We start from the raw sequence: 14,114 nt of genomic DNA, 5'->3' as shown, positions 1-14,114 counted from the left end.
ACTCAAAACGAATAGTAGGTTATTCTGTCAAACCGTATCTGTGGTATGTTGCAAGCAAAATTTTATTAAAAATAAATAAATCGATCATTATTCTTTATTAATAATATTATTATTATTATAAAAATAACATTATTTTAGTAATTATAGACAATTGGCCTTGTTCTGATATAGATAATTACACCAGTTTTCTCATCAATAAATGTCTGTTTCCATATAACGTGTTATGCTTTTATTGTGGTACTTCGTTTTATGCGATCTATTTACTAAAGTGGAACCTATCATTAAGTTATGAACATACTTTTCAACGAAACAGTTTTGAAAGGTTATAATTTGACTTCATACTATCTGTCGTACTTTTTTGTTAAAATGTATCAGAAATAATTAAATACTTTTTTTTTTTATTAAAAATAAATGAAAAATTTTATTGATCAACAATTATATGCAGTCTTCGGTATTCTATCAGCCTTTTCTAATAATGGAAATCTATCTTAGTTATTCCTGTACAGTATAATATATACCATGAGACAAAACGGTTTACTATAAAATTTGAACTACATCTGGGATAGTTTTTTTATCTTAAAGTATTTTGCGGAAGACAAGACTGTTTTTGGTGTGGTAAAAGTTATTATGATTCAAAGAGGATTAGAGTAGGAGTTCTGCAAGGATTTACACTTTCTTTACTCATCTATAATTAGGATTCTGTTACTCAAAAAATTACAATAGCAAGAGATATTGACGATGCGGCTATCATATCGTAATAATATTTTATAAGAATATTTATTACTAACTTGCAACATAACTCACAACTCGTTTGAAGATTTCTTAAAGATCTAAAAATGAGGATTATTCAAATAATGAATGTTAAGTTCGGTCAATATAGAAGAGTTAAGAGATATATTAAGTTCATCCAAGAGAGTTGTTGATTTCATTATTATTCTTAAAAATTATAGTTATTCTGGAAAATTCCATTGTTTTATGATACTGCTTAATCTGATAGAGAAAAGGCATGAGACCAGGAGTACCTCAGAGTCTATACAATCACTCATAATTTTCTCATATAAATTTCTGTAGCTCTACGTATCGCATCAAATATGTAATGATACAACCATTATACACACTCATAAATTTTCAATATCGTTTGTAGCTCGTGGAAAGATTTCCTCAACACTAAAGGATGAAGTTTAATATTATAAAGTCAGCACGTATCGCTTACGCCGATAGTTGATATAATTATTATTCTGAAATAATACAGATAATCCACAAACCTCCATTGTTTATTACCAACGATGACTATATCTGGATCGATGGAAGACACATACTGAAATCAGTTTTTTTTTTGTCTTCAATTAATGTACGAGGCAAGTTTACTCTTACCGAATAATCACTCATTTAAAATAAAAACTTATTTTAATTTCGCAAAAAAAAAATCTATTGCAAAAAGGATCTATTTTTAAAGCGTGTGAATGCACGAGATTCATATTTTGTGCCGAATTAAAAACAGAAAATTTAAAATTATTAATCAAAACCTTGTGCCAAAATTTTTTCAAATAATCATCAATTCTTCACTCTACGTATGTAGTCGTACATCACACTCTGATTTAAAAGTTTCTTTCATAGAAGACTGGGTAATAATTTACTTTAGACTGCCTTTTCATAATAATTAAGTAATCAAATATCATACTAATCCACCAAATTAAAATCAAATTACTGAAATGTCTGAAAAGGAGATTAAGCAGGGACCTTTTCCATTGAGAATATGAATATTTCTTCATGATTACATATCTTATATATATATATATAAGATACGATTCGTATTTTAATCATTTTAAATAACTTATCCATACAACAATATTACTGAATGTTGGTTTTTATTTATATTTTTTTCTAATCTTTACTTCCTTGTACGAAGTAATGTAAGTTTTGTAATCGCGAAAAATTTCGGTTTACAGATTCAGCGGAAATATACATTTTGACCATCCCTGAATCCATTTTGACTAGTTTTGGCGTGATGTCTCTAGGTACGTACGAATGTATCTTGCATAACTCAAAAGCAATTAGCCGTAGGATGTTGAAATTTTGGATGTAGGATTGTTGTAACATCTAGTTGTGCGCCTTCCCTTTTGATTGCAATCGACTGAACCAAAAGTGTCCAAAAAAGCCCATCCAAAAAAAAAAAATGATTTTGGACTTTTTCTGCACTAGTAAGCCCTCATTGAGAGCGTTTAAACGATATATCACAGGTGGTACTTATTTTCATTGGTAGTTATAGCGAAATGAAATTTTAATTAATAAAATATTTGGATCTTAAAAGGGGAAAGCACATCGGTTCAAATCAGACTTTATCTCCTTTTTTTTCTTTTTATTTTAATTTAAATATATTGATTTATTAATAATTATTAACCTCTAATTGTAAAAAAAAATTACGATAAATAATAATTCAATAGCAATAAAAAAATCAAATGAAAAAATATCAGTAGTTATTAATGTAATAAAATTTTATGTACTTTTCACTTAAAAGAATGTGTATATGTAATTTTATAGGCGTACATTTAATTCATGTGGTGTCCACATCAGACTTTTTTTTCTTAATGAAAGCTTCTTCACTTCATAAGCTCAAATCCTGTGCTTAGGAAATTGAAATGTAATTTTTGTGGCGTATGAAATATTCCGTGCCCGACCAGGATTCCAACCCGGGACCTCCGGATGATAGATCGGCAATGTTACTTAAGGGGAGAATGTATAATGGGTTAGGTAAAAAAAATTTGAATGTTAGATTTTGCGCGGTTATTGAAGGATAGAATTTTCCCTTTTCAAAAAATTTGACTTTATGATCCGGAAATAATTGTTACAGGAGATATTCAATTTTTATAAGCTACTTCACAATGAAAAATTTCGTTTTTATGAGATACCAAATTATACATTGTATTTTTTGTTGCAAATTTTTCTTTGTTACTATTTTATCAAAAGGATTTTATGTGTTATTAATGTCACTCCTGCTAGATCACTCCTGTTTCTACTAACCATGTGTTTGTAATAAAACTTTTGTGGTGGTGTATTGTTTTTGCGATCTCGTGTTCATGAGTTGTTTTTATAGGTGTTATCAGTGCTTTTTGTACAATGTTTTTTTTTAGTGTTTATTCTATTATAACTTTTGTTGTTTGTAAATAAATTTACAAATCCTATTTTGGACTAGAATCCCTAAAAACACTTTTGGGAATCTAGACATTCATTGTCTTTTGGTGTCTATGATTCAGTTATTTCTTTTAATGAAGTCAATATTGGACGATTACATGTTTTAAAATTACTGAATATCATCAGTAGCGAAAATACTGAATATGATTTTCAAAAATTTTATGCGGTGCAGAAAAACGTGCTGAAAAAGTAGCAAATGCAGTATAGCATTAAACAACAAATAAAAATGTTAGGCTACTGGAGAAAGAAGAAGAACCCGAAGACTTTGCATATGGTCCAGGAATGCACTAGATTGTAACAAATATTTTTAATTGCTGTTTAATAAAAAACATAATTTTTAGAACATATGTTTCATTTTTCCAGAAACTAATGATCCTATATTTCTGAAAATTTCTCCACTAATTTACTACGCCTAGATAACTTAATAAACATTTTCACGGTACTAAATTTGAAAGAAAAATTTTAAAAGGATAATTGCTTAAAATCTTAGGAACTGAAATCATGATATATTTTTAAAATAAAAAAGAAACATGGAAATAATTAAAAAAAAAAATTAATATATTGAAAAGATAGGAAGAAAAGCAGTACAAAACTACAAATCTCTAAGGTAAACCAAAGCTAAGAAAAAGGGTCACAAATTTGTCAAATTTAATCTTGTCAAGTTACATGGTACAGACTCTCCTTAAAATTATTATAACTATTCGGTAAAGATATGCCAGATTCGAGTCATAAATCTAATCAAAAATCGATTGATATAAAACTAAGATGCTAATCAACACATAAATCAGGCGAATAGTATTGATATATTACCTTTTGTTAAATAAAATAGGACGATCAATAATAGCGATTAAAAATAATAATAATAAAAGAAAAAACATATAATTAAAAAGTAGACAGATTTTAAAATAGAAATAATTATTTAAAAAACTTACGTGAAATTTTCATTAGCGTAGCAATGCCCATCTAAAGAACAAGAAACCACGCTGCATACAGGATATCTTACGGGATCTTCAGCATCATGACGAGCTTCATATGTTATATTGAATCCATAAACGTCCAAAAGACCATCCATAGCACGCAAATGATTACCTTCAAGTCTATCCAACTGAAAATCGATGACAACAAATTGTCCACGAGTAAGTATCCATTGGACCGTTGTAACATTTTTTTCAGTAACACTATGCAATAATCGACCACCGATGGATGGAAATGTGGAATCAGGATCGTAATAAGGATATTCAGTAAATTTAAGTCCAGTATTAACGAACAACTGAGTTAAATAAATAACTAATGTCGTATTTTGTGGTTGAGAACTCGTATCGATGACCCATCTACATTTAAGAGGTACATCGAATGGTTTCGGAAAATTTGGAGTTTGTATAATGCCACGTGGTTTATTTAATATACCACCACAAATTTGTTGGCGTTGAATAACGTCACTTTTAACAACCAATAATAAAAAAATTAATGTTATAAAACACAATAATAATTTAAACCTCATACCTAACGCAAACAAATCACTTTTTATATTCCTACATAACTATAATACATATAAATACTGTTAGTGAAGTTAATTTTACGAATTACAATGATGTAGAATTTTCGTTTCAGATTTCAATTTCATTTCATTTCTTTCAACTATTCAGACTCTTTTACACTTTTCACACGATTATTGTAGAAGTATTCGGTATCTGTAACAAAGAAAAAAAAAGATGAAATATATAATGTGTTATTTTAATTTAAATATTACAAAACTAACTTTCTAACAATTGTTTAAAAAATTATTAAAAAAGTTCGCTACGCCATTATTAAAGTTTTACCACATTTTTATCTAACTTTTATAATATAATTCTTAGCTCAGTGATTGTTTTTACCATTACAACTTAATAATTTCCTCATCTGTTTATGGATATATTCGTACAAAAATAAAAGCGATAAAAAAAGTTCTATAATTATTTGTAAAAAAAAGTTGAAAAATTATGAAAATATTAAATGTTATCTACATGATAATTCCTATAATTCCATGCCAGATCGGAGTTTGAACTCGAAACCACCGGATGAAAGGCCCCGAGACGCTACCACTCCGCTACAAAGATCGTAATTAATGTTATGCTTATGAATGTGATATCTTTGTTAAAAGAATGGTTACTCGTTCTTAAAAAATAAAAATATCAATCTTTATCAAACCAGACAAAATGATTTTCTTTTATGGAAATAAAACTATTCAGTTGATGTATTTTTAATTAATACTAACTAAAATCAAGAAAAAACACGATTCATCTGAATTCCATTAAATTGTAGCCTGCATAAATATATGCTCAAAATAATTTTCAATAGCGGCTTTTGAATTATGAACTATTTTGTAGTGTTTTTTGTATTTAATGTATGTACTTTAACATTATTTTACGTGTTTGTATTTAGATAATTAAGATGCACCTTTAAACATATAGTTTTTGAATTATAATTTGTTTTTATATTTATAATTTATCTTGTACTGGCATGATCTATATAATGTATTTTTATCTAACGATCAGAATAATGATTTATTTATTTACTTTGAATACCAACCTTTTGTTGACTATCTGAAAAAAATATAAAAATAAATAGTTTACTAGTAAATAAGAATACATTCATGTGTGGGAATGCTGATTTTGACAGACTTCAGAAAAAGGTCTTTCTCAGTTCATTCCAAACCTATAATTATAAGTAATAATAATTTTATTTACTTTTGTTCAAGTCGCCTTACTTTTAATACGAAAAATCTAAATTCTTTTTTCAAACTAATTTCCTATGGTAATCTCGGAGTAGCTTAAGTTTTTTTAAATATAGTTTTTAAAAACGTAATACGTTGATAAAAAATTATTTGATTTATTGGATGTGAATATGAACTAAACAGACGATTCAATAGTATCTTTCGAATATGGATTATTATTTTATAACATCCTGTTGTTACACTGGTATCAAAACCATAATTAAATAAAACATATATGAACGGACGTACACAAATTTAAGATGTAAAAATAATACATATTCCTGAATTTTAGAAACCCTTAACTCATCTTTAGCAGCAGTCTCTTTAAACATAACAGATAATTAAAATTCTAATAGTACCACTAACAACGTACATCATTATCTTGTGTTGTAATCAAATGTTCAAATAGGCCGGTGGCAGTGTCACAAAATACGCAGAAAAGTGAACAGTAGGATTATAATTTTTTTAATAATATTTCTATTTTAGCTGTTGTGATCCTGTATGTCACGGTTCATTTTTTTTTAATCATCAATATTTTAAAGGTAAAATAAGCTATTTACTTTTAATGTGATTCACTATTATCACCGTTTCTAATTTATTTTCTTATATAAAAAAATACTATTTGTATCTCAGTGATGCAAGTTATAAAGAATGTATTAGAAGAAATAGAAAAAGAAGGAATAAATATAAGACGACAAAAAATAAGATGCATTAGGTTTGCTGATGATAAGGTAATTCTAGCTGACGGCAAACATTCGCTTCACAAAATGTTAGCAGGTGTAGAGAATTATTGTAGTTAGGATTTTTTGCTTTGCAGAAATTCAAGTTTCAATAAAATTTATAATAATAATAATAATACAATAAATACTTACTAAAATGGTTTTATTAATAAATAAAGAAGATTTTATTACAATTTTAGAAACAGCGGTCGAAAGCGTATAAAAGAAATTAAGAAAGATCTACTGGCTTTTAAAAGAAGTAAGTCCATCTGTTTCTAATTTTAAGAACGGTTCTTTTTAAAGAAAAATAATGTGTTACTAGTTCGTTTTTATTAATTCGTGTTATGTAAGGAATAGGGAAAATCCTTCGGTTTCTATTAAATTTGTTATAGAAAAATTCATTAATTTATTTTTAAGTGGACCTTTAACATAACACATTTTAAATTCTCAATTTTTCTCTTTTTCATAAAGAGCAACTAAAGGAAATTTTGCAGTAAAGATAAAAACATCGAAACGAGCAAATAATGGTAACTCCAATTAATTTCCACTCTTTTAACCAAACTTTTAACAGTATCTTCGTATTTTATTTTTATCGCTAAAATACTGTTTAGAAAATTTATTTACGTTAAAATAATCTTTTACTGGATCTTTAAAAAAATGATCGTCCAAAGTAGAATAATTATAAATTGTCGCTTCTCGTCTTGTTATTCCATTTGGTTTTGTTCTTGGATTGTTAAATTTTTTTTTGTTCTTTTGTTTGGCAATTTAAAAATTTATTTTATGATGTCCAATAGTTTTATTTACACCCGGAGAAGTCATTTGATATACAAATTTATTATACATTTTTGCTCTTACATTAGAGCTTAACCATGTTACGCGATAAGTAATGTTTAAATATGAGTAAATAATAATAATGTTTTTCCAACATTATTATCATTATTTTCAATAATTTTATTTTTATTTTTATCGTGTGTACAATTATCGATTAAATATTTTATCGTTACTTTATTCTTTATAGAAAATTCCAGTAAAATCTTGCATTATATCCAAGTCCATTAAAAATAAATTATCTTGCTTAATAACTTCTAAAATTCCTAGTAAATCGTTAATTATATCACTTATTTTTGCATCTGCTAATTCTATTTTATGAGGAGAAATAATAAATTCGTTATATCTTTTAAAGATTCTATTGAAAGAATCATAAGGAATTTTTTATTTTTATTTTACGGTTTGGTTCTTGTATTTAATTATAGTCGGATGTTTTGCCTCTACACCATGGTTTGCAAATTTATATTAAGAAAATGTAGCTCTTAAATGTGTATTACTCAAACCACAAAGTAATCTTTTAACTTAGGTTTTATCTTCTACTCCAACTACCTTTATTAATAAAATATCAGAAAATGGTTTTGTTAGAGGTTTAGATAGATCTTTTATGTTTTCTTCATATTCTTCTGTATAATTTATGTCGGCAATATTTGCAATAAGATTGCCAATATTATCTATACAAAATTTATTTAAGAGAGAATCCGCAGTAATTTTTTTAATATTCTTTCCAAATAAATTTTTAATTGATGTATTATTTGTTTTCAGTTTTATCTCTTCTTATTCTTATGTTTTTCCTATAGCTCTATTTCGTCTAGTTCTTCTATTTTTACTGTTCTTTAAGAGATCTTATTTTAGTTGGACTTCTTGTTTTTTCTTTCTCTTTTTTCAGTAATTGTTGTCTAATAACCTCTTATTTTTTGTGCTGAAATAATTATTTCCCTAAATTTTCTTTCGATGGTTTTCATTTTTATTTGTATCATCTTATATTTGTTATTATATTTTTTTAACAACCATGGTAAAATTAGTTTTAACTACATCTCATTTCTGTTTTTATCTTTTTACTTAATGTTCTATTATTTGTATTTAGGCCTATTCTTTCATTATAACAAACGGTAGTTGAATCTTCCTGTTAAAATTGTGATAGCTGAAATTTAAATCGAAAATAAGTAATCTTTTCTGTTGACTTTCTGTTACAAATGTTTAGCAGTCGAAGGTTGCAAAGGTATGGTAAAATTCTTACCTATTTGGCACTTTTAAATGATAATACTTTACAGATATCGTACAACAAGAAAGATCATTTTGTAAATGCTTATAGTAGTAATAATATATTTTTACTTATTTTCATTACTGCTAATGCCAGAAGGACATTATATATGTTACATACACTTGGAATTTAGGTACCTTACTATGATACTGACACTGTAATGTACACTGATAATGGTGTAAATACTTTAGAAACTGCTTTTATGCTGAGCGAGCGGAATGATGAACTTTCTAAGCACGATTATATAAACGACTTTGTATCTACTGAACCAAAAGGTTATGCTTATACAACTTTTAAAGGAGATAGGAGTTGTAACATTAAAGGATTCACTCTGAAATATAAGAATCCAAAGAAATTGAATTTGGAAACGATGAAACAAGTATCAGAGAGGGTCGGTAAAAAAGATAAAAACAGATTACAATCAAATAGTTAGATATTAAAACGAAGAAGTTAGTTAATAAACCTGTAATTAAGAAGTTTCAATTTGATTATGATAAGCGGATGATAAAAGAAGAGAAAGATGGAATAATTGATGCCTTACCTTGGGGACACTAAAATTAAATATACATGTTAAAATACATATTAATTAATAATATAAACATTATAACATTCGCCGGTTTACGGTTTTAATGGCTGCATCTCATTAAAATTATTTGAAGAGAAAGTTTAGGTGGAAAGAAAGAATGTGATCACTAAAGTCAAAATTATTTTAAGAGTAGTTAAAATGGAGATTATTATAAGTGAAATTAAAGGCGACGTTCCCACGTAACCGTATACTACTTGTAAGCGTAAAATTTTAAAAAGCTCTAATATTGAATTTAAAATCTATTAATATTTTTTCATCAAATCTTCTTTAAATTTCGTGGAAAATTAAATTTCAATAAATAAATAATTGTGTTTGTTTTTAAATTTGTATAAAGTATACCTCGCATTACGTGAGAACCAACCAACCGATTGCTTTCAAATCTGCAGAATATATTCGTTTATCCTAGGGAAAATGTTAAGCCATAGAACGAGGTCCTAGCTCCCACTAGGATGAAGTTGTCAGTCAATTAAAGATATTCATTAAAGCAAAAGAAAATTAATATTTTTACTTCATTCTTATATTTCTGTTACCGTGGCAACAGAAATTTTCCCGTTCAAAGGTTATTTGCTCTAGTTACCGTAGCTACTACTATTCTGTCTTATTTAATTTAATTTCTTTTTCAAGTTTCTATAAAGCCTGAATACTTTAACTGTTATTTGTCAGTATTATTCTCGCAAACATGAGGGTAACGAACACTGCGTGAGCCAAGGGATAAAAAGCCCTCTGGCGACAAAGAAATGGCGAGCGAAGCAACCGCGACGGGCTAGTTCAAAATATAAAATAAACATTAGATATTATTTTTTATTATATTATATATTTAATTATAAATGATTTAATATATTTTTTAAATCGATTTTATGAGCGGGATTTGTTTATATTTAACATTATATTTTAAGTGTAAATGCTCTGCCACTGAATTTTAAGGTTTGAAAGGGTTAGTTCGAAAAAATCCACATTTTTCAGTAAACATGTTTACTGAAATACACATATTTTAGTAAACATGTTTACTGTAATATGTAAATTATAAACATGTAAACATGTTTCAGAGGCGTAAACATCAATTTTTTTTTAATAATAAATATTATAATTCATTGAAATACTTAATGGAACAAAAAATATTCTGCATACAACCAATCAACATACACACTTACGTAGCAAGTTATAATTTTAGAATAATATCTTTCGAAAACAATTCCAATAAACAACTTTTTTTTTTGAACAACAGTTTAAATAATTACCAATTAAAATTAAAATCCAATTAAATGGCTAATAATTCTACAGTTATGTTCTCCTTTAATAAACTCTGCAATAGGCCTATTTTATTATAAAATGAATCTTGTGTTAAATAACATTTAGAGAAACGTTAAAAGTTTCATACGTAATTCGACCAGTTTCTTTGTTAGAAAATTATGTAGACTTTACATGAATTTACATTTTATGAGTACATGAGTTTCCTTTCGTATAATAATATATAACTTTACATTACGACCAATTATATTAGTTCTTAATCCAATTTTAATGTTATAAATATGTATAGCTTTATTATTAGTTAGCCAAAATTCCTATCTAATAATAAGTAGATATGTTCTAAGTAGAATTCTAAGTAGAATTATCTTCATAAGCTTTTATAATAACTCTTCTATGATATTGAAAGACACAATTTATTATTCATTTAAATGAATAATAAATTATAATTATTTTATAAGATAAAAATATAATATAATATGATATAATATAATAAAATATATATATATAATATATATATAATATAAAATATAATTATTTTATGAGATCTTTAGTTTTTTGAGTTTAATTACAGATACTAAAAAAGGAACAGACTGCATGAAAATTGTCGAAACTACCAAGGAATAAATGAATTAGTTAAAAGAAATTTATAATCATGGAAAAAACGAGGGCGGAGAGGAAATAAGAAAAAAGATACTTCTAGAAGGAAAACTTTAAATCAAGTCTTTTTCTTGAGAGGTGTTTTTTTTAACTTATCGTATACTTATAAAGTATCGAAATTAAAACGTTTTACTGACGACCGAAGTTAAGTAAAATGTTATGCAAGTTATAAGCATTTATTTCGGTGAAAATAAAAAAGGAAATTTTGTTAAGTCCGTAACCCACTGATAAAGTCTAAAATCTGTTTGCATTTTGATAATCACTCGCTAAAAGAAAAAAATAAACTCCTTATAAAATAAAAATAAATCGGGGCTTCTGCAGATCAGTTTTGGGACCTATCTTTATTGTATCTTTACTGCAGACTTTCCGGTTGAGAATGGAGCCACAGTCGCTTCTTTTTCCAATGACACGACTATTCTGGCTGTTGATGAAAACCCAACTGTGGTCTCAAATAATCTACAATTTGAATTAAATCTAACCAGAAGGTGGCTGGGTACCTGGAATATAAGTGTTAATCAAACTAAGTCGAGTCATGTGACATTCGCAATTAAGAGTGGAGACTGCTCACGAGTCCTTCTTGATGGCATTTTAATCCCACATACTGAAAGTGTAAGGTACCTGGGTTTTTACCTGCATCGTCGTTTAATGTGGAAGGTTTATGTGAGGGAGAAAAGAAAACAACATGAAGTTCAAGGAAAGTTTGCTAGGCAGATTTGAATTATATTTTTCTAATAAGTTACTTTTATTCTCAGCTATTTTGAAACCAATATGGTGTCCAACTATGAGCAAGGAAGTCAGATGTTGAAATAACACATCGATTTCAGAACAAACTAGCGAGGTGTACAGCTGAAGCGCCGTGGTTTACTAAAAATGATGAAATCCACAAATATTTGGGTCTACGGTTTGTCGAGGAAAAGATACAAGCTGGTTTGAAATATGCAATTCGGCAAACTGACCACGTTAACCACTTTTCAGTAAACCTACTAGACAATGGTGAGGATTTTAGAAGACTTAAACGGCTACACATCCTGGACCTTAGTGACTTTACAGTGTAATTGGAGCCGCTGTGATGTGCATTAATCAATACTTCATTCCCACTCTCTCTGTTACTGTTTTTGACTTTAATTTTTTCTTTTTCGGTTTATTTTTTCTTTTCTACGTGTTTCATCAATCTGCTATTTTTATGCTGCTTGTTACTGTTTTCTACTATACTACTCATAGAACAGTTCTTCAAAACCATTTTGTATACGTACTAGGTTCTACCCTCAGAAGTTATATATATTATCAGTGTATAATATTTTGAGGAATTTCAATGGGGATTTCTTTTTAACTTGTATAAATGTGATAAATTTTACTTAAACTTCCTAAAAAATAGTAACCGATTGTAAATAAAAATTTGAAATAAAATAATTACAAATCTATTTAAAAGTTTCAGAACACTTAAATAACTCTCAATATTTAAATATAGAAAAATGAAATTTAGCACATGTTTCTACTTCGAATCAATCTATTTAGGTGTGAGATCACCACATACCCATAACTCCAGGAAGCTTCCATCGTTGAAGCACCTGTGTAACTCAAATATGTTTAAAAGGAAAAGTAAGTTGACGAAGGATCATTTTAAAAGGAATTAAAAAATAAAGTTTTGACATAAAATACTTCACGTTATCACTATAATCAAAATGGAAGCTGTTTAATATTTTTTTACAACTATTCTCAAAAGAGGTCTACATAAAAAAGGAAATACGATAAGTATTCAATAAAAAAAGAGTAAAATTATTATATATATATATATATATATATATATATATATATATATATATATATATACATCTATTTATATAATGTATAACAGTTATTTACGTTTATAACAGTATTACGTTATTGTGTTAATAACATGCAATTATAAATAAAATAAATATTTTAAAAATTCAACAAAATAGGTGTAAAATGAAACCAATTTGTAACCATAAAAAAAGAATTTAATAAGCTTAAGATACACACGTACAGAACTCACAGACAAATAATAATAATTAGAGGAAGAAGAGAAGAAAGAAGTCTGCAAGTAAATAAATAAGAAAAGCTATTTTCAATTAGCAAACATACTTGTTAGAAATTATACCCATTAAAAAGTCTTTTAACTTTTCAATATAGTACTTCTCTAGTTAACTTCTTTTATCATTGGTTATACATATTTTATTAAAAGAACTCTTTTATTCGTCGAGTAATTACGCAGGCGATACTAAATATATATAAATATAACCATTAAAACACAAAAGAATAATTTTTCAAAATATCCTTTCTTACATGCAAAATTTTCTTTCTAATTTATAACTAAATAAACACTTTTAGTAACATTTATGAACAATTCATTAAAATGCAACGTAATTTATTCAATAATTGGAAAATATTATTTTCGATCTGCATTAGATCCATTGAAATTGAAAAAGTTATTCTTTCCATACAGAGAGATTCACCCAGTATTACCGGCGAATTCTGAGCTCATTATACGAGCGAAAAAAATGAAAAAAGTTCATAAAAAGATGAGTCCGGAAACACTTCGTTAGCGAGTTAAAGTTACCGAAAGATTTCGCCCCGATTCCTGGACAAAGAGTGAAATAACCACACTGAAATTCTACGAACTTAAATTAACGGGTAAACTTATGATGGTTGATGGTTTCTTATGATCTCTGAGCTGAAAAATTGACTAAAACAGATTCCAGAACTATTTCTGTTGTAGTTTTCACCCGATTTAAAACAAAAAAAATTGTCTAAAACTACTTTTTTACATTTGTAATACAAAAAAACATTTTTAAATAACTAATAAATGCGTAAAATTTATTATAAAAACTTGTAAAGAGTTCTGAGAAA

At 27.1% G+C, this 14,114-nt stretch overlaps 1 protein-coding gene across 1 annotated transcript in view; it reads right to left on the bottom strand.

The window, feature by feature from the left end:
* The window catches only part of LOC142322996 (uncharacterized), a 1,447,060-nt gene that overhangs the window by 974,996 nt on the left and 457,950 nt on the right, over nt 1-14,114 (bottom strand). The window contains exon 3 of the mRNA XM_075362093.1: nt 4,125-4,883. Coding sequence (XP_075218208.1) covers nt 4,125-4,693 — 569 coding nt within the window. The 5' untranslated portion in view covers nt 4,694-4,883. The remainder of the gene's footprint in view (nt 1-4,124; nt 4,884-14,114) is intronic.

Source organism: Lycorma delicatula, chromosome 4 (genome assembly GCF_047948215.1).
Source record: "Lycorma delicatula isolate Av1 chromosome 4, ASM4794821v1, whole genome shotgun sequence".
In the NCBI taxonomy this organism is placed as follows: Eukaryota; Metazoa; Arthropoda; class Insecta; order Hemiptera; family Fulgoridae; genus Lycorma; species Lycorma delicatula.
Note: the sequence above shows the minus strand (reverse complement) of the source record. Positions and strands in the feature narration are given on the sequence as shown.